This window comes from Chelonia mydas, chromosome 3, assembly GCF_015237465.2.
Source record: "Chelonia mydas isolate rCheMyd1 chromosome 3, rCheMyd1.pri.v2, whole genome shotgun sequence".
NCBI lineage: Eukaryota > Metazoa > Chordata > Testudines > Cheloniidae > Chelonia > Chelonia mydas.
The window spans coordinates 128,649,910-128,671,436 of record NC_057851.1 but is presented as its reverse complement, the minus strand read 5'-3'; the positions used below and the strand labels follow the sequence as shown (position 1 = coordinate 128,671,436).

Sequence of the window (21,527 nt, the reverse complement as noted above, 5' to 3'; positions counted from 1 at the left end):
TGGTGCAGTTCAATGTTTTGGCTTTGATTTTTAGTGTTGTAACTTGTTTGGGACGAGATGAATGGATTTTAAGACTGGAGGGAACTGTTATGATAATCTACTCTGACCTCCTTCATAAAATGAGACTTAGAATGTCATCAAGTGTTTCCTGCATCAAGCCCATTACTTCTGGATGAGCTAGAGCATATTTTTCTAAAAATTATATCCAGTCTTTATTTAAAGACCATAGGTAATCGCCTGCTTCAAGACCATAGGTAATAGCGTACTTCTCTCCTCATGGTCTACTCTCACAGTAGCTATCAATGGAGGCAGTTAAGCTGAAGCTGCTTTGAATTAATTGAGAGGGAGCTGCTGGCTGGGCAGTCTGTCTGGAATCTACCACCCAGCTGACCTGCCAGAACCCAGGTTGGTTAGTCTCCTCTAGTTTATTTACCAAAAAATGCAGCTTCAGCTGACTGAAACTATTGGAGAATTTGACCTGCTAGTTTTGGCCATTGAAAAGTTTTCCAGACCAGCACGAGGGTCTGTCTGTTCCTTTGTAACCTTTAGTCCAGTGCTTAGAACACTTGCATAGGATGTGGGAGACTCAGGTTTGAACCTGCATTCGGGAGCAGAAACTTGAACTCAGATCTCCCTCCCAAGTGAGCATCCAAATCGCCAGGCTACAGGTTATTGTGGGATGGATGGTTCTCAATTTCCACTTTTTATTAATTCCTAAATATTTATTGGGCCAAAGGGGGAGAGAGTGGGAATGACTCTCACTTGGTGATTAAGACACTCACCTGGGAGGTGGGAGATGTGGATTCACTTTGCTGGTTGACCCAACAAAATGAATTATTCACCAACCTCTACTTGTGACATACTGCAAAATCTGTGTTTGTCTTTTGTGCATTTTGGGGGAAGTGGGTTGAGGACTGAAAGGGGTTTGTTAACATGCCTGGTGTAAGTCTAACCCCCTGCCAAGTTGCAGGATGTGAATACTTAGATAAGTTAGATGTATTCAAGTTGGCAATTCATTCTAAGTCTTTATGGCTGGTTTCTGGTGAGTTTTTATTAGGGGAGATTGTGTAGTCCAATATGTGATATTGTGTAATCATGCCAGGACACCCAGACCACGAGATTGAGCCTTTTGGATTGAAGTAGTAAATAAATGATGTATCCCTCATTATTCTCTGCTTTACACAGATCAATTTTCACATTTAATTAATTATTGTAGCTCTTTTTTATTTGCCTTTAATTAAGTGCTTGAAGTATTTGGTTACACTTTTAGCTTTGAACAGGGTCTTCGTTTCTTCCTCCCATAACTGCCATTGTGTTATCCTTTCTAACTCTCAAGGAACATATTGCCAGCAGAGAGAGGTGGAAGCTATAACAGAAGGAGATGAAGACAATGAAGGCTGCTGCTGCTGTCAGCCAGGTCACTTGCCTCACTTGCTATCATGCAATGCAGCCTTTAACCTCCGATGGCTGACATGGGAAATAACACGAACCCAATATATACTGGAAGGATATAGCATCATTGATAACAATGCCGCCACAATGCTGCAAGTGTTTGATCTGCGAAGAATACTCATCAGATATTACATAAAGGTACAGTATAAGTGAAGTGAGTTCTACCTACTATTCCTAGGTAGGAAATTTACAGTCTTCAAAAGATAGAGAATGAAGTTTATCTATAAGAAGTATTACATTTTAAATAGCAGAGTTTACAGCAGAACTTTGCTAATTTGCACTGATTGGGAGACCCATTGTAAATTAGTGAAGAGTGTGATTTGTTAGGTAAATGAACAGTACAGTGAGAATCAAGACTACTGAATCACTTTGTTCATTTATATTGACTTTTATATAAAACACAAATGGGAATTTCTTAAACAATTTTATATACAGTCCACATATAATCTTGCACTGATTTAACTAAGCAAACACTCATATTTCAAGTTAAAAGTGGTTAGTTTAAACCTGTTCCTAATTGATGTAAGCTAAACTGAAATATGCTGTTTTTAAATTGAAATAAGAATGTCTGCATAGCCATTTGCACCAGTTCAACTATTTTTTTAAAACCATACCTTAACTTAAACTTGTGTGCAACTCTCAGTACATTAGAATCTTAGAATCATAGAATCATAGAATATCAGGGTTGGAAGGGACCCCAGAAGGTCATCTAGTCCAACCCCCTGCTCAAAGCAGGACCAAGTCCCAGTTAAATCATCCCAGCCAGGGCTTTGTCAAGCCTGACCTTAAAAACCTCTAAGGAAGGAGATTCTACCACCTCCCTAGGTAACGCATTCCAGTGTTTCACCACCCTCTTAGTGAAAAAGTTTTTCCTAATATCCAATCTAAACCTCCCCCATTGCAACTTGAGACCATTACTCCTCGTTCTGTCATCTGCTACCATTGAGAACAGTCTAGAGCCATCCTCTTTGGAACCCCCTTTCAGGTAGTTGAAAGCAGCTATCAAATCCCCCCTCATTCTTCTCTTCTGCAGACTAAACAATCCCAGCTCCCTCAGCCTCTCCTCATAAGTCATGTGCTCTAGACCCCTAATCATTTTTGTTGCCCTTCGCTGGACTCTTTCCAATTTATCCACATCCTTCTTGTAGTGTGGGGCCCAAAACTGGACACAGTACTCCAGATGAGGCCTCACCAGTGTCGAATAGAGGGGAACGATCACGTCCCTCGATCTGCTCGCTATGCCCCTACTTATACATCCCAAAATGCCATTGGCCTTCTTGGCAACAAGGGCACACTGCTGACTCAGTGTCAGCATCTTCATGCTTGGCTTAACTTTTAAGGCTCAATGAAATCTGTAAAACAAGCCTAGTTAGACTCAAATTGGTTCATTAGTTTTAAAGTACTGAACAGCTGTATTTGGCAAGTTAAATTTTTTTCTTTAGCTCTCTAAACTATAGAAGAATTTAAGAGTGGTAGCCGTGTTAGTCTGTATCAGCAAAAACAACGAGGAGTCCTTGTGGCACCTTAGAGACTAACAAATTTATTTGGGCATAAGCTTTCCTGGGCTAGAACCTACTTCATCAGATGCATGGAATGGAAAATACAGCAGCAGGTGTGTATGTATATACATTGGCCAAACTGGACAATCTCTACACAAAAGAATACTGCGTATTCGCAGTATTCTTTTGTGTAGAGACTGTCCAGTTTGGCCGGTGTACATGGGCAACAAACCCCGATGCCAACTCTGTCTGGTACCCAGAAGTCACCTACTACAAAACAGACCCAATAAAGAAAGTAACAGAATGCCACTAGCCATCACCTACAGCCCCCAACTAAAACCTCTCCAGCGCATCATCAAGGATCTACAACCTATCCTGAAGGACAATTCCTCACTCTCACAGACCTAGGGAGACAGGCCAGTCCTCGCTTACAGACAGCCCCCAAACCTGAAGCAAATACTCAGCACACAACAAAAACACTAACCCAGGAACCAAACCCTGCAACAAACCCCGGTGCCAACTCTGTCCACATATCTATTCGAGGGACACCATCATAGGACCTAATCCCATCAGACACACCATCAAGGGCTCGTTCACCTGCACATCTACCAAGGTGATATATGCCATCATGTGCCAGCAATGCCCCTCTGCCATGTACATTGGCCAAACTGGACAGTCTCTATGCAAAAGAATAAATGGACACAAATCTGACATCAGGAATTATAACATTCAAAAACCAGTAGGAGAACATTTCAATCTCCCTGGTCACTCAATAACAGACTTAAAAGTGGCAATTCTTCAACAAAAAAACTTCAAAAACAGACTCCAACGAGAAACTGCAGAACTGTAATTAATTTGCAAACTGGACACCATCAAATTAGGCCTGAATAAAGACTGGGAGTGGATGGGTCATTACAAAAACTAATTTCCCTCTACTGTTACTTACACCTTCTTGTCAACTGTTTGAAATGGGCCACCCTCATTACCACTACAAAAGTGATTTTTCCTCCCTTGGTATTCTACTGTTAACTGAATTGTCTCATTAGCACTGACCCCCCGACTTGGTAAGGCAACCTCCCATCTTTTCATGTACTGTGTATATATACCTGCTACTGTATTTTCCACTCCATGCATCTGATGAAGTGGGCTGTAGCCCACGAAAGCTTATTCCCAAATAAATTTGTTAGTCTCTAAGGTGTCACAAGGATTCCTCATTGTTGTTTTTTGGAAGAATTTAAGGAGTTGATAATATGAGGTCATCAGAAGAAGTCAGAGGAGGCAGAGTTTAACAGAAAGGTAATTTGGTAGTTTAGAGCATCCAACCTATGGGTGTTCACAGGGGAGCTAGCATGTAGCAGGACTAAAAGATATGCAGTAGTGAGGTATGTGAGTGGTTGTGTTTCCAGTAGGCTTCAGGTTCTGTGGTGTTCACAGCGTATCATCTGGCAGGTGTTAGAATCTGTTCAATATTTTGCTTTGATTTAACTCTTGGTTTGTCAAAGTTGAAGTGCCATTTACATTGCACCAGATTTCTTAGAAAACATCCTTTGTTCCACTGTGAAACAAAAACAAATTTTGAAACCTCTGAATTTGCCATGAAATGGAATAGCCCACCAGTCAGCTCTTGTGTTAAGCATAAGTATTAAGAGATCCCATTTTTCTTCTTATTATACAATCAATAGGCAGCAAAAACAAAATTATTATTGCAGAGGGAAGACAGCAATTAAAAGAGGGTTTTTCAGAGCTATATTCTACACTCTTGCAAGTTCTTATTTAATAGTTAAATTGATGGATGTGTTCTTGTTGAAGAAATGGGGAAACTGCACCCTCAGAAATCTGAAAGTTCGCTTGGGAAAAAGCAAACATTTATGACCATATAAAACTGCATACTGTTTTTGAAAAGTATGTATAAGCTTTTATCATCATCATCATCCTTTATGGTGTACACTGTAGACACAGCCACATTTTCCAATAACTTCCCCTTGACACTATCTACACTATTCAGAGTATGATGCTTGTGATTAATATTCTTTTTAAGTTTCATTCATTTAAATTCTGTTAGTATTTAGCTGACTTCTTTCTCATTTAGACATAAATTATATATAACAATCACACAAAATAAATACTCTTATGAGTCAATGATGGCAAGTAGCAGGAATATTACATAAGATTATGGATAGTCAGTGTCATCTTCTTATTCTGATTTGTTCTCTTCTGTGTTGTAAATGAGCTGTTTCTGGTTTAAACACAGGTACAATGACTAACCACTTTGCATTTTGTCAACAGAGTATAATATACTTTACAGCAAGTTCACCCAAAATCTCACACTGGATAAAAGACGAATCAATCCAGAAGACACTACAGCCTTATGCCAAATGGCATTACATTGAACGTGACCTTGCAATGTTCAACATTAACATTGATGAGGACTATGTTCCATGTCTTCAAGGAATAACCAGAGCTAGCTTCTGCAGTGTTTATCTTGACTGGATTCAGTACTGTGCTGGAAAAAGAAGGGAGGTAAGTGTATGTCTTTAACACCTAGAACATTGAATTACTGAATAGTTACTCTTCTGTTGACTCAAGAATTATACAAGTATATTCATTTCTGTCTAAACTGTACAGCATAACACTGTGGGAAAATGTATGTTTTTGTACAATAGAAAAATGTTTGTAGGGAATATTATAATGAAAATATGAGTGAAAGACATTCCAAAGGGAGTGAATCTTTGAATTTTGAACAGTTTTCTTTGAATACACTTCCCCCACCATCGTTAGTTTTGTTCTCTGCAGTAACCCTGCATTTACACCTTTTCAGAAAATATTATTTCTCTTCGTTAGGGAGAGTCCCACTCAAGGAATACCAGAGATAGGGTCAGAATGCCCAAATTATCATCATTTCAATGCTTTAGGTCCAATGCAATATATGATTGCAAATTTAGAAAGAAATACCATTCCAGTGACAAATGGGTAAAACCTTCAACTGCTAAAGAAGTATACCATTTATCCAAGAGCACAGGTCAAATCTGAGAAGTCCTGGTACAAATCTGACACGTTATTGCAAAATTGTGGAAAATTACCATTCAACTCTAGAGAGCCAAGTGGGAGCTTACAGTTACCTGTTCTTACATTCTGAGCCCTCAGATAATGGATGTTCAGCAATTCCCAACTAAAATGCATCATTATATTTCAGTGGGATTCTGTTGACAGCACACAGAGTAAAATAGAGTCAGAGACATGCACATTTTATTGAGTATTCTCAGATTATTGATGACAGTGCAAATAAATCACCAACACAGTTTTTTCACCCATCACATCATATTATTTGTGCACTTGGTATTGTTGATTTGCACGTTCCATTGCTGCCACTGTCCACAAGTTTGGCTCTTCCTTGACTCTTAATACTCCTTCTCCCGTCTGTCATGTCTGTAAACCTACCTATCACTGCTTCCACGCTATTTCCCATCTAGATACTACTTTGATTCCAGTTCCATTGAATTTCTCCCCTGTGTCTTCATCTGCTTCTGCTTTCACCTTGACTATTATTTTTAAATCTCTACCTGGACTTTCTGTACTCTCTCTCTCAGAACTTATTTCTTTCTCTATTCTTCTGTCTGCTTTCTGCACTCGTTTAGCGCCTACACTGCCAAGTGCGGAGCATCTGTTGGGAGGTGCTAAGCTCTTGAGTTGAAGGGACATTCATCACCTCCCAAGAGAGATGCTCAGTCCATCGCAGGGTTGGGCCCTTTGACCCTGCCTCCTCTCCCTTTTGTAATGCAAGGACATTCTCCTCTATTTCTTGACGTCTGGAACAACTTTCCTGAATTTCTCTGCTTCATCAATACTCCACCTCTCTTTAAATATTTAAATCTTGGAATATTTCTCCTCTCCATCTTAACTTGTTTCTCCCTCCCTTATTGTTAAGTGCTTTAATTATTTTCTCCATACAGTTGTTGAGATTTTCAAAGTTTATTGATTTATAATGCAGTTTTCATTGAAATTCATGGGACCATCCTCTTGGTGGCCTTGGAAACCCTACCAAATGTCTCTACACAACTGTTCTCTGCAATTTGCGTCTCTCTTGTATTTTTTAATACTGTGAAACATGTTGTGAAACAGTTTGTGTGGAAGATGCTGTATAAAATAGAGCTGCACTGCACCGCACAGCTCTAAAGATCAGTGTACTTTATAGAGGGAGTTGCACAATGTTTGCCTCAGTTTCAGGAACAAGGTAAGGGCAACAAGAAGAATTCATCAATGTATGGGCTGAAGCAGAGCAAAATTTAAACTCCTGGTATGTAATTTCCCTCCTGTTTGATGTCAAGCTTTTTGGAAGAGTTGTAGAAAAGGGTCTGCTGAGGTGGTGAATGTAAAGCAAATGGTTGACCACTTGTCGAAATGTGATGTCATTGTCATCATTGATATAACTGATGATGTCAGTCACTAAAGGCCCAATCTTGCAGATTGTCTCAGAGCCAGATTGTGCTTCTAAGATCTGAACACAGAGTATGGATTTCAGACACATCCTGCTTCCCATGTGGAAACAGATGTATTCACTCCTCAGTGATGCTCATCAGCCTCTTTCCAAGACTCTGATCACTAAAGCACAAACCCTGGGATCCAGCCAACTCATATTAAAACTTCTTGTTTCCAGCCATTACTCTAAATGAGCTTTCATTTGTTTAGCAGCAGACCCTCAGTCATGATGATCATCCTTCCTATTCTGTTTAATCGCACAGCAGAGTGCTTTGTTTGGGTATAGTTACATGACAGCATAAGTCTTATGAATTTAGTCATGCGTTGATCTATTTTAATTATAGGATTGTCGTAACTCTTTTTTATAAGGTTGCATGTAGAACTAACACACTGTCCTTAAACCTTTGCAGCATCTGGATAGTGATGAGGATTCTCCTTTAGTAACTCTTTCCTTTGCCCTGTGTATTCTGGGTAGAAGAGCTTTGGGAACAGCAGCCCACAATATGGCCATCAGGTAATTTCTAGAAATGTAGTAAAAGTTTTCCAGGGACTCAGGAGTTTCCTTGTCTTAAAATGAGAAGATGTTTGGCTCTTTCACATATTATGAAAGCTAAAAGATCATTAGATCAGAGACAAGGGCTATTTCATCCATAAATTAATTTTAAACTCTGTCCTTGACCACCTTTTGTCTCTGTAACATGTACATAATGAATATTACGGGTTTTTTATTTAACAAAATAAAATCATACATGGCAGAGTAATTATTCATTTTAGGTTGAATCTTGACGTGAGATACTGCAATGATGACCTTCTCAAAAGGGCAAGAAGCTGCTAAATTGTCTGGCAGTTGACCTGTCAGTAGAGGGTTGCAGCGAGACATGGATTCATAGGCTAAATAATAAATCTGTAGGCTTCCTAGGTTCAACAGAGCTGTATTCCCTTTTGTTGTGCAATTGGATGACTTGATGGAGCTTTGTGGAGCTTTCCTCAGTCTCCAGCTCCAGAGCATGCACCTCAGCTCATTCTTCTCCACTTCTATATGTTGTTTCAAAACACTTCTCTTTGAGAGATGTGTTCAGTTTTCATTATGCTTGGCCCAGGTATTGGTTTATTTGGCTCTTGGTAGTTTGTGTTTTATGATGTCTTAATTATTGTTGTTCAGCCTGAGCAGCTCGGAAATATAAAGGGTGCTTTATAAATAAAATTATTGCTACTTCAACGGGGTGTGGGGTTTGAGCTGATTCTATCCATATCAAGGATATTTGAATCACCCAGGGAAACAAGTCACAGCCTCTGCTCTAGATAGCAGTGTTGCATGATTAGGAGAGTGGTGTTGCTTGCTAAATGGATACAGTTGCCTGGAAAAGTAGTAGGATCATTGATTTCTAAAGGAATGTCTTGGATTTATGGGGACTAAATGGACACAAAGACAATGACAAAAGGTCCACACCCTTTACACTTCTTAGACTTAGAAGATATTTGAATGGAGTGAGCAAGGGACCACTTAAATATCAGAAAGGCATCCCCTCAGACAAAGGAAACCTAGTCTTAGAGCTCCAAAAAAATCTCATTTAGAGTAAATTCAGCATTAGGGCAATGACTACTAGGTATCCCCTAGGTAGCAGATAGTAGGCAAGCAGTGTGCTCTAAGGGGAAAAAAAATTAAGCTGAGACTACTGATGATGTACACCACATTCATTCTGCTCTTATCTCATCCTTCCCATTGGTCTGTTTTTGTCCACTTGTTGAATCCTATCAGAAATGTAAAGAGACAAGGTGGGTGAGGTAATAGCTTTTATTGGACCAACTTGTGTTGGGAAGAGGCACAAGTTTTTGAGCTCACACAGAGCTCTCCTTCGGGTCTAGGAAACATACTCTCATGAACAGAAGTTGGTCCAATAAAAGATATTACCTCACCCACCTTGCCTCTCTAATATCCTGGGACTGACATGGCTACAACAACACTGCATAAACTTAGATAGTAAGCTGTCTGAGACAAGGACTGTCTGTATACTTCTTTCTGTATAGTGCCTAGCACAACAAGGCCCTGACCCTTGGCTGGGGCCCTTAGGCTCTACTGGAATGCAAGCAATACATTACAACTTGTGAAGGTCTGGGAATATAAGACCTACAGATAGCAAGACAAAGGCAAAAGGTTGGTGCTGAAACAAATTGACACGTTAAATATTGACAATCATTGGAGCTGGTGGTACTAATATCAGACTATATCTACACTAGTGTGTTTGTCCTGTAAGTTGATCTAATTCCATCCTTTTTGCAGTATTTTTTTTTGCCCCCATCACCATAGTATCTAAATGTCTCACAGGCTTTAATGTATTTTTCCCTCACAACTGCGCTGTAAGGTGGGCAATGCTATTATCCCCATTTTACAGATGGGGAACTGAGGCACAGAGAGGTTAAATTACTTGACCAGGCTCACACAGGAAGTCTATGGCAATTGCTAATTAATTCAAGGTAGCTAACAGGATTGTAAAGTCTACTGTAGAACCTCTACAATGTGTGTTTCTGCTTGTGGTTCACCCTGCCATGAGTCTTGATGAACCACAAAGAGAAACAAGCATTTGTGGAAAGCCTACTCGAATTCACAAGTATTTTTTCATGCTTTGTGTGTATATAAAAAGATCTTCTACACTTTCCAGAGTATGCATCCGATGAAGTGAGCTGTAGCTCACGAAAGCTTATGCTCAAATAAATTGGTTAGTCTCTAAGGTGCCACAAGTACTCCTTTTCTTTATACTAACATTTACAGTTAATTTGTGCTAATTGGCAGTCAATTAGCTCAAATTGCAGCATGACCAAAAACTCTTCTGTAGACTCACCCTAAGGCTATGTCTATAGGGAGATACTGTGGAAATTTAAGGTGAATCAACTAAAGGTGTGAAGTTTAGTGTGCATAAATTAAAGTCCATTAAACCACGGCTATGTCTACACTACACAGCTTTTAGTCACATGGCTGTGTCGCTACAGCCATGCTGCTAGAAGTCGCGCAGTCTAGCCACACACCAGCAACTTGTATTACTTTGAAAGCATTTTATGTTATAAGCCTGTCCCTTCTCAAGACAAAGCAATCCTTTAAATATTTGTTTTAGCTTTCTCATCTTTATTTGAGATGTCTATAAAGTCTGCTTTTATGTCTTCCTCTTTGAGCCAATGACTCAAAACATTCATGGCCCACATTGCTTATTTCTCAGTGTGTTGCTTTTCCCTGCTTTCTTGAGAGGTTTTTTTCTCGTTTCTATTAACAGCTGCATGCTCCCTTGCTTCTTTATTTTGGATCGGGTTGACTTTTTTTCTTTTTGCTTTTAACCACTCAAATTAATGTGATTTTTAGTAAGCAAGCAATATTCCAGTCTCTCCCAAAGTTACACTATTTTCTCTGCGAATCTAATTTTAGAATATGTGGACTTTGTGGAAAAACTGATGTGCACAGATGAGATTTTCAGGGAAAAGATTAAAGCGGTCTTGGTCTGTGCCTACCAACAGATATACCACAGTGATGAGGGCATTAGAAATGCATATATAGATACCAGTAAAGCTGCCTAAAAGCATTGCTCCAGAGCTGTTACCCTCAGGGACCGAACTCTCCATTACTGTGCATCAGCACTGTAGCAAAGGCAACTACATTTAATCAGCCTGGATGGTTAGTAGATAGATGGAGTGGCTGCCAATAATATCTTTGCTACTGCAAATAGATAATTTTATCTCAAGTCTTCCCTAAGTTTAATATAGAGAGAATACTGCAGGTAAGGTTCATTACCTGCAAAGGCTTTTGTACACATTTTAATTGTGACCACTGGAGGTAGGTACTAGGTACTCACACACACAGAAGCGTTACCAGCTAATTGGATGTCTCTTTTCCTGAGCCTACTTCATACTTAACAATACCTTTCTTGGGAGGTGGGAGAAGCATATACATGAGATATGGAGTAGCCACGTGGTTGTACAACTATATCAGTATTATGATGATTTTGTTGTCCTCTTATAGATATTTTGGTATCTCCAATTAAGTTTGTGTCTTTCATTTTAGTAAGATTGTACTAATGAGCTGCCCAGTGTTGTGGACGATAGTACCTTGCAAGGGTATGTGTTAACAAAAAAAAGGGCTTAAAGTGAGACATAAGATAGTTTTGCCAATATCTTCTTTGCTACCACCTCACAAGACACATCCCTAGAAACCTTTCACTTAGCCTATCTTTTTAATTCATAAATCTTATAATAAACTCAGAATCTCTCAGAATAGATTTTTTAAACAATGAAGCCTACTACCAAAATCCAGGCTATGGAGTGACTTATCTGGAACATATGTCTTAGGGCCATGTTGAAATAATATATCTCTGTCTTTGAGGGTCCTTTTTAAAAAGAAGCACATAGAGATGAACTGAAGAAAAAGGTCAGAATAAAGTATATATGCCTGTTATAGGGACTCTGAGAAAAACAACGCTAAAGTTGGTACTAAGGTGGGAATATTTCCCTGTTGACATCAAGGCTATTACCAACAAAGAAAACTACAGATCCACTGTCTTCTGCACCAAGCATAGTTCTTACCATATTTATCATGTTTACCACTTGAAACACTGTCACAAGTTGTTAGGAACACAAAGAAGCCAGAATTCAATGGAACTCGTATAGTAATGTACCCAGATTATACTGGCATTGTATTAGTGTTGAGACTTTTTGTCTACTCAAAGGAACAATGTTGAGGACTTGGATTGTATTGCAGTGCTGTATTAAAACAAACTGAGGGAAAAGGAGGTAGGACAAGTATGCATTTGATACTGGAGGACACAGATAAACTCTTTGCCATGGGAAAGGCAAAAATTCAGCCCTTTTCCATGGAAGGATGTCAGGGCATATTGCCGATCTTATTGGATTAATGTTTTTTATTTTTTAAATTAGTTTGGGTTTGGTGCACAGATTACATTCAAATGGGTAATAGTTGGTAAACGTAGACCAAGGTATGTGTTAGTGGTGTATAAAATGACTAAAGGGACTTAGCCCCAATTTGTAAGAGGTCAGGACCACTGAAACATTCTCTGCCATGTCCAAATGCTAAAAGATTATGTATGGGCTTTCTTTGACTTAGATACAATCATAGGTAAGGTGTTCAGAAATAACTTGGGACCTCCACTTGTACTTTCCATTGTGCTATACAATAACACAGTGGAATCTTCCCCTTCTGTGATCCCTGTCTACATACTTTCTAGAGGTTCTCTATGAATTCCCATTAGGAAAACCTGAGATGTAACAGGTAGTCAGGATTGTAGAGTGCTAGCTCTTTCTATTCAGTAGATCTCATGGGAGGAGGCACAGAATTCTGACAGATGTGAATGAATCAGTAGAGAATCTGTGAAGCTAATGTATATACTGTTTGGGCTATATTCTAATCTCTGTTACACTGGTGTAAATCTGAAGTAATTCCATTGATTGCAGCAAAATTACTTTGGATTTACACTAATGTAAATGGCCCTTTATGTGACTTAGAGAGTGCTGAGCATGCTGGTACTTAACAAAAAATAATAATGCAAAAGTAGTGTTCAAAAAGCTGTGTTGAGCTGCACACGCTTACATCAAAATGGAAGTTTACACAGTGGATGTAAACTATCAATTTACACTCATTTACACAAGATTTTTGTCCAATCTATAATCAGTAAATGTTATTGTGTAAACCAAGATTTTAAATCTTCTTATATAATGTATGTAAATAATTTTTCAGTATGCCTGTTCATGTAAATGTCATTACAACCCCAGCATTAATACTAGATTACACAATAAATTTACTCATTAAAGAAGCAGAACGTTGCTATGCAAATCACATATGCTCTTAAATTGTATTTAGGCAGCATCTTGCACATCTCAGCAGGGTAATTTGAAGAATGACATCATATTACCATTAGTTTATTCAGGTGTAAATGTCATTTTTCATTTAGTGTAGAGGGTTTTGTGTATGAGAGTTAAAAAAAAAAAAGAAATATGTTCATTAATCCTTCAAAAAGAAAAAAAGTCTACATTTTAGAATCTTTAATATAAATTTGGACTCTGGAAAAATTCCAGATATGTCAATGTCTTCCAGTAAAGAGTCCCCAAGTGTCATTGTTTTGGAGAAGTTGTGAGGACCAGATATCTGCTGAAGATTAAGAAAAACAAAACAGTATTTTGTAATCCAGAAAATAAGAAATGAGAGAGCCCTGAAATTAACTGGGTTCCTCGAACTTTGAGGGATTCTCGGGTCTGCAGAGTTCACTTTGTGCTGCATTACTCCACCCAGCTGGAGATTGCCCCTGGAGAATTCCTCTGTGCAGGGGAATCTCTGGCTCCAGTAAAGCTGGTGGAGGCAGCTGGCTCTGCTCCATGATCTGTGACCACCACCGCCTCCTTCCCCATCTGGGCTGCACTGCCTATCATAAGGGGGGAAAGGGGGAGGGGAGGGGAGGCACAATGAAGCAAGACTCCACTATGCCTTTAAAGATGTTACATGTAGATTAAAGCAGCCCCTCTGTGGCTTTGTCTGCCAAGGCTGAACAGAGCAGAATCAGGGAGCCATGATCAGCTCACTGTCAGCACACCCATCTTTGCTATGCTCCAGCTCTGGACTGGTGCAAGGGGAGAGTTCAGTCCTAAATTTCTTTTAGTGCGTGTATCATTGTGATTTCTCTCAGTTTAATCTACTTTCTCTTGAATGAAATCTACTTTCTCTTGAATGGCTTTAAATGAGATTACCCTAAAGGACAGTGCAGGTCTAGTGCAGAGGACAAGTGAAGAAAGGATAGGATAAGAAGTAGAGGATAATGTTTTTAAACTAAACAGAACAGAATAAGGGAGACACATTTTGCTATCTGTTACATTTGTGTATATTCTCATTGGGATAATTAGGAATTGCACTTGTATAAATGATGGACGAATCTGGCCCATGATGTTTTTATAACTCTGTCTATGATACTACCAAATAATTGTTAAGTCCCTGTTGATAAAATATATTGTCTAATGATAATACATGTAGATTTCTTTTTTTTTTAAATGTGCCTAGTATGAAACTTTGAGGTTCCAGAAAGTAACGGGACAGAATTGTTGAATATTCACCATTATAACTTTTACTGTTGTAAAAACTGTAAAGTAAATTAATCCACAAAGGCTTTGTCTAAAATCTATAGGATGTGTGTATTCTGTCATAGATGTTTGTGAACAATTCCCATGAATGCAAATGGGAGTTACATATACTCATTAAAGCAAAGTAAGCCCTTAGCTAATAATATTTTAGGATCCAAAATATCCCATGCAGCTGATAGAAGTAAATGTGTCTAGCACAGCAGAAAAGATATCCCCAGTGTCAGCTAAGACATACAGATCATTGTAAAATTTAAGGGAAGCTTTCTGTATCACACAGGGGGACAGAAATCCTCATATAAATCTAGGGCTAAAGCATCCCCTCCTGCAACAAGACTGCAGGAAAAGTAACTTACTAGGGAAAGTTCATGTGGCTTCCTCTCTGGCGTTTCCTAGCTGTTGTCTCCTCAATGGGGTGGTGTTGTGGCTTTGCAAAGAGCACATTCGGAATGGTCTGTGAACTGCATGGATTCTGCTTTGGTCCTGCTTTGAGCAGGGGGTTGGACTAGATGACCTCCTGAGGTCCCTTCCAACCCTGATATTCTAGGATTCTGAGTTCTTGAGGAACTGAGTTCTTAAGGTTTCAGTGTGATGTTTTTATTGGGGCTTGCTCTCTTTCTCAAATATATTTACCGTCTGGTCTCTCATCACCAATCTGTAGAATTCTCGAGGAAGCAAGGAGTCTCAGGTTTCAGTAAACAATTACTCCAACAGCATAATGGGTGAAGCCAGAGTCAATATCTTACTCAGATAAATCCTAAACTCTCCGTCTCCCTGTCTCTGTCTAGCCTCCTTCTTGTTAGAAGTCTGAAGAGTCCACAAGTAGACACTAGCCCACACTGAGGCTCAATAGAAAATTCTGTTACCAACGCAAGCAGAGGGCTTGTCCCTCCTTGTTGCTTCTCACCTGCCCTCACCATCCCGGCTGGCTGAGGAGCCAGTATGGACCGCTGAGTGCCTGTGCCTGTGTTCCCCTCTCCATTCAGGGGGTAGAATGCTCAGGGTGCAAGTTGGAACTAGCTTAGGTTTTAATCTACTGCCTAACATTATGGTATCTAATGAGGAGCAGTGACTCCCTCTAAAATGTCTGCTAGAAATGGGTTTGCCAGGGGAACAAAGTTTTGTCCTCCTTTGGCTCCATACATCCCCACCCAATAAACCCAGAGTCCCATCTGTAATAGCATTTTAGACTGAGGAATGTCCAAGCATTTCTACCATCTCAATAGTGGTTCCCCTAATCTAGACAAGGCACCAGCATCTTTTTTACCACCATGCCATACAGACTTCTGCCGAGCAGAGTGACGTGACACGATGGTGAAAATGCTGGTGGCTGTCCAGAGCCCTGTCTACACTACCTTTCCTACAGTTGCTACCACTAGTGCGGAAGATCCAGTGTTAGCAACACCAAGGCATTTTTTCAGAACAAAAAGTAGTGTGGACACGCACAACCATTGTTTGTGTAGAATGTCTGCCCTGGACTCAGAGAGAAGGAGGACAATTCTGCTTTGGCTTGGTTGCCCTGCCTCTGATAACTATGGGGCCATCATGGCAGATTATCCAGTCTCTTAATCCCCTCCTCACTGGCACACTTTAAGGGACAGTTCAGTCCTAAGTATTTTATAATTCTCTAGAATAGTCTTTAATTTAATTGACATCAGTTTTTAATGCTTTTACCTAATAGGGTTAGAAACAGTGCCATATGTAGCATTTACATCTCCATTTAGTAAATGTAATTTCTTTGGCATGGAAGTTTATTGTAGCCAGATGGGTTTGGTGTGAGCTAATAACTACGACAGATATACTAAAATGTGTATGTTAAAACTGGGCCAAGAAACTAAACCCAGCCCTGAAAGAGGCCAGAAATCAAAGAACTTGGCTATCGCTTCATGATAATCTCATGTGAGTCTTCAATACAGAGCATGTTAACGCGAGAAATAATGATGGCTGCATGTTGTGTTGACTAATAAATATATGGTACATGGAAGTGATGAATTGAGACTGTGTCCAACTAGAGGAAGGATGTACCCACGTCTAATTATGATCAGCATAAGAAAAAACTTGTTTAAATTTGTTTTTAATTTTTTGTTTTTTATAGAATAAATTCATCCCGTTGTCTCAGGAGACATATATAATCTGTCAGGGATGATAAATAGACACAAACATTCATCAGGGTAGTCTAAGTGTATTTAATCCTATTTCAGCATGGGAGACTGGACTAGGTGACCTCCTGAGGTCCCTTCCAGCCCTATGTTTCGATGATATATAATATTTAATGTAATTGTCCTTTAGATTCTCCACCACTACTGTTTTGTTCCTGATATGGATCTCCTTTGCAGTAGCAATAGTGGTTCTTAGGAAGTTTTGGTGGATGAATTTAGTATACATCACAATGGGGGTTGACAGTTCTTTCTAAATCCAGGCACAGTGAGAGCAGGTGCTCTGCAAGCTTTCCACTCACCACTCTGCTGATGCAGTTGAATTCTTACTTGCAACATCCATAGCCAGTCTAATCCTGGACTTTTCTTTAGCAGGTGTTACCACTCACACCAGATTGTGTAACATGCACAAATGTCTTTAAGGGTCTTTGATGAGAATGCAAACTCTTCATCAGCTACGATTTTAAGAATTGGACTTGAATCTCTGGACATGAAAAACCAGTTCACTGTGCTGTCTACTCTCCTCCCATCCCAGACAACCTCCTGCTGCAGATTTGATGTTCTTGCATTAGAAAAACTACACTATAGAATCTCATTATTAGTAACTTTTTCTTAATTTTTATCCTGTAAAAGGATAAAATACAATAGCAATTTCTCCATGTGAGGATTCAGTTGTATGCTGGATGTTTGTTCAAATGGGTGACTTGGCGGGGAGGGGGGGCCAGAAGGACTTCTAACCAGTTTTAAGTAAATATGACTCATTCTGAAACATGTATTTGTCTAGACTGGATACACACATTAATCTGTTTTCTAAACTGGTTCCTTATACTGATTTCCCAGGTACAAACCAGGATGTTAGCATTTTCCAAACTCTGGGTGAGATTGATTGAAAGTCAAAAGGAGTTAGGTGTCTAATTCAATTAGGCCCTTTTGAAAAAATCCCACCCTGTATTATTAAATACTAATAACCATATGTAAATGAAGAACTCAGAGGGGCTTGCCTGTATTTATAACATTCCCAGCAGTGACACCGGTCTCTGCCTTTCAGTCTATGTGCAGTATGCTTCAGTTCATGCTGATTAGTTGGTTTGTGTTACACAGCACCTTTAAAGACAAAATTGGTATCCAGCTGGTAATAGCCTATATCTTTCTATTACAGTTTTTAAAACATGCTACCCACTAAGGCCAAAATTAGAAATGTATTGCAGCTGAAGATAGACCAGGCAGTTTCCTAATCTCCCTGTTCTCTCCCTTGGAAAGAGAATTACTTTCCACCCCGCTCCTTCCCCTTTTCCTTCTCCTAAAATAATTACAAAAGCTCAATTAAGTGGAGAGCTCACACATTCTCTGGAGAAAGCCTGGATGGTAATGGAAATCTCTAAGATCTTATTGCTTTTCTCCTAAGAGTCTTTAAAATGTAAAAAAACTTCACTCTTGTAAAAGTGAATAAAATCATGTCAGGTAGATTAAACAATGTCCTGTGGGTTTGTAACAGATGTCCCAAGGTCTAATTCTATTTTCTTGAACACCATGGCCTGCTTTTTCTGAATAGTTTTAGGACTGCAATTTAAGTCATTTTCATTAAAAATACAAACTTTTTGTAAACATCTGTTATAGTCCTGGGAAGCTTTTGGTGTTAGATAAGCATTAGAGCTGAACTTAGTAGTTTTGCCTCCCAGGTGTCTGTGCAAACATTTTCTTTGGTTTTGATCTCCTGAATTTGCACCCCATGCATCTTGCTTTGAGTATGTCAAGCCCAAGCAAACTCAAAACTTCTAAACCAAGCTCAGTCAGAAGCACCAAGTTCCATCTGGTTTCTTATCAAAACCTCGCAGAACAGTGTAGTTTTTATTATTTCAATGCAAAACACCCCAAAGTTTCCTCAAAACTGTTCCCAGGTTTCCTTGAAATGTTCATGAACCTTAATGCACTTTACAGCATGCCTGGTTTAACTTTCAGGTTTGTAATGAAACCCTAAACCAGGCAGGTTTCAGGCTTCATTGAAAGTATTTTGTGCAGCTGTGTTGGCATCTGCATATCTATATCTAAAGTTCTGTGCCTTGCCAGTGCAAACCACTAAAGTTAATGGCACTAGATACATTTTAAAGGTCAATAAATAAGGAGCCCAATCTTGCAATGTATATTCATGTAAATAGACCACTGGTATCAATGGGAGTATTCTCCTAGGTGTAGGTCAGATGATCAGCCCAAGATATACCTAAAAACCTTACTAGTAAGCACCCGCACTTGTTTAGTAGTTACAGTCCAATTTACTCTCATTTTGAAGTCACTCATTTACTGTGCAAGCTGCAGGAGAAAGTAGTTAAAGTTGAACCACAGCTTCTAAACAGAACTACGTGTAGCGTTTCTCACTTTTTCAGGGATGCTATCAACTCCTGGAACTTGTGAAAATGGAAGACTATTTGCAATGATTGGTTCAATACGAAACTGTTGTTCCGGGAATAACTAATGTTGTTGTTTTACAGTTTAGATTCCTTTCTTTATGGACTCCATGCTCTGTTCAAAGGAGACTTTCGAGTTACAGCAAAAGATGAATGGGTGTTTGCAGACATGGATCTGTTGCATAAGGTTGTCGCTCCAGCAGTCAGAATGTCCCTGAAGCTACATCAGGCAGGTGCATTGTACATGTTTTCCGAAGGAAATGCAGGAAAGCTCTGAAACTGGCCCAAAATAAAATGAGAGAGGAATTGTTGTAGTTGTGGCTTAATTCTGGATAACTTGCTTGACAAAAATAGAAAAGCTGAGACCACGGTTGTATGTGTCTGGCATACATTGCACCGTTTGATCTTTTTTTCTTTGTCTTCCCTCCACACACACACTCAATTTTAAATCATTTATATTCCAGACTCCTTGATCTTCATGGAGACAAAACTCCCATTGACTTCAGTCAAAGTTTTACCTGCATAGGAACTACAAAACTGATTCCTAGATATTTTTTTTAATCAGATGAATTTGATTGCTATTTTATTAACCATTTATGTGCTAAGAAAGAAATGATTTGATATTGTTGTCTTTTAAAAATGTAGTTGAGGGGAAAATTGTTTGGAAGGCTTAAGACCCTTCTTATCAGTCAAAAGGTACAGCTGTTTCATTGATTATACCATGAGGTTTCTGAACATGTAGACAGTGGGGCCATGTTTTGATCTCAGTTACACAGATGTAAACCTGGAGTGTCTCCATTGAGCTCATGGCAGTTTTCCAGATTTACATCTGTATAACTCAGAGCAGATTATTGTTCATGTAAACTAACCATACAGTAGTTTTTGTTCTATATAACATGTTATTTAATAGATAGCATTGTCTATATGTGTTGTGAATGTAGTGGATGGTGGAGCTGCTATGTAATAATCTAAGAATACTGATCAATAACAATTTTATGAACACTGCATGTAACTGGGTCAGTGAGTTACTGCATAGATATATTGGGTGATTAGACTTTCCTGTATGGATGTATTGATTTAGCTTGCTAGGGGGCTGTTGGAAAAACAACCAGGAATGCACCCCCAATGGCTACAGATAAGCAACCCTGCAACAAACACTTGCGCAGGGGCAATGCAAAGAGTGGCCGAGTTGCAGGCTCCATCTCATACTTACACGTACGTTTTGCCAAGGCTGTGAGCCTAGAGATCAAAGGGACACTAAAAGTTTAAAAGGACACTATGGAGAGAGATGAAGGGGAGTTGTGATGCTGGTAAGTTACACACTGATAACTTATAAGGGAATATTAATTAATAATGTCTTAGATAGACAGGAACAAATCTTTTTTTTCTTTTAAAACAGCTATAAACAAGTTTTTAAAATTGCTGTATAAAGCATATGAACTCCCACGCTTCACTGACATTGTCTCCTTACATTAACAGTGGTAGTATTACTTTGTATCAGATAAAGATCCAGCACAATAATGTGATATCTCTCTAAATGTTGTTCAGCTTTGTAGGGGGGGGGGGTTGTTTTGTTTTTTTAATAAATAATGGAGTTCCACCTAACGTACAACATTTCACAGGTTGTTCTATTTCAGTCACATCCTACATGAAAGAATTTGCAGGTCTATCTATTTCAATTCCATATTTAAGAAAAAAGTGGTTAAACTGCCATTCTTCCTGTCTATCCAGTAAAGAGGCTGGATACTCTGTAAGTTAGTTGTAATCATACAAACATTTTCTTCATGTAGCCCTCTATAGTACTAGGGTGTTAACAGTTCCATTCCTTTTCCCTCATCCAATCCCCACCCTCTCCCTGTGTTATCGCTAATGTAGTCTTTATAGGCACAACCTGTTCCAACTGAGGTCAACAGGTGCTTTGTCACTGACTTCAATGAAAGCAGGAACTAGTTTATCATCAATAACGGTTCTCTTTTCATGGAACTGTCTGACCATAGTAATATTCATTTCATTTAATACCAGGACCAGTTCACCTGTCCAGATGAGTATGAGGACCCTGCAGTTCTGTATGAGGCAATCCAGTCTTTTGAGGAAAAGATTGTAATTTGTCATGAGGGTGACCCTGCCTGGCGCAGAGCTGTACTCTCTAACAAAGAAGAGCTGCTCACCTTGAGACATATAGTGGATGAAGGGACAGATGAATATAAAGTTATTATGCTCCACAAAAGCTACCTGAGCTTCAAAGTTATCAAGGTACCAAAGACACCTTTCTGGTATTTCAGATTTGTATTATTTCATCTGTGTTTAGGGCACTACACAAACAGGTAGTCTTCACTTGGTGAATTCTTGGGACCTGGATACCATTGTTGAATAAGTAGGTTTAGCTAAGAGAGGGAGGTTGATCAGGCTGTTGGGGCAGG

The 21,527-nt window shown here is 39.2% G+C and overlaps 1 protein-coding gene across 2 annotated transcripts in view; it reads left to right on the top strand.

Moving 5' to 3' along the window:
- Nucleotides 1–21,527, top strand: part of PCNX2 (pecanex 2) — a 222,877-nt gene that overhangs the window by 188,804 nt on the left and 12,546 nt on the right. For both annotated transcript variants that reach the window (XM_043543302.1, XM_043543301.1), the window contains exons 26-30: nucleotides 1,337–1,590; nucleotides 5,238–5,471; nucleotides 7,838–7,941; nucleotides 19,192–19,336; nucleotides 21,130–21,360. In XM_043543302.1, the coding sequence (XP_043399237.1) occupies nucleotides 1,337–1,590; nucleotides 5,238–5,471; nucleotides 7,838–7,941; nucleotides 19,192–19,336; nucleotides 21,130–21,360 (968 nt within the window). The remainder of the gene's footprint in view (nucleotides 1–1,336; nucleotides 1,591–5,237; nucleotides 5,472–7,837; nucleotides 7,942–19,191; nucleotides 19,337–21,129; nucleotides 21,361–21,527) is intronic.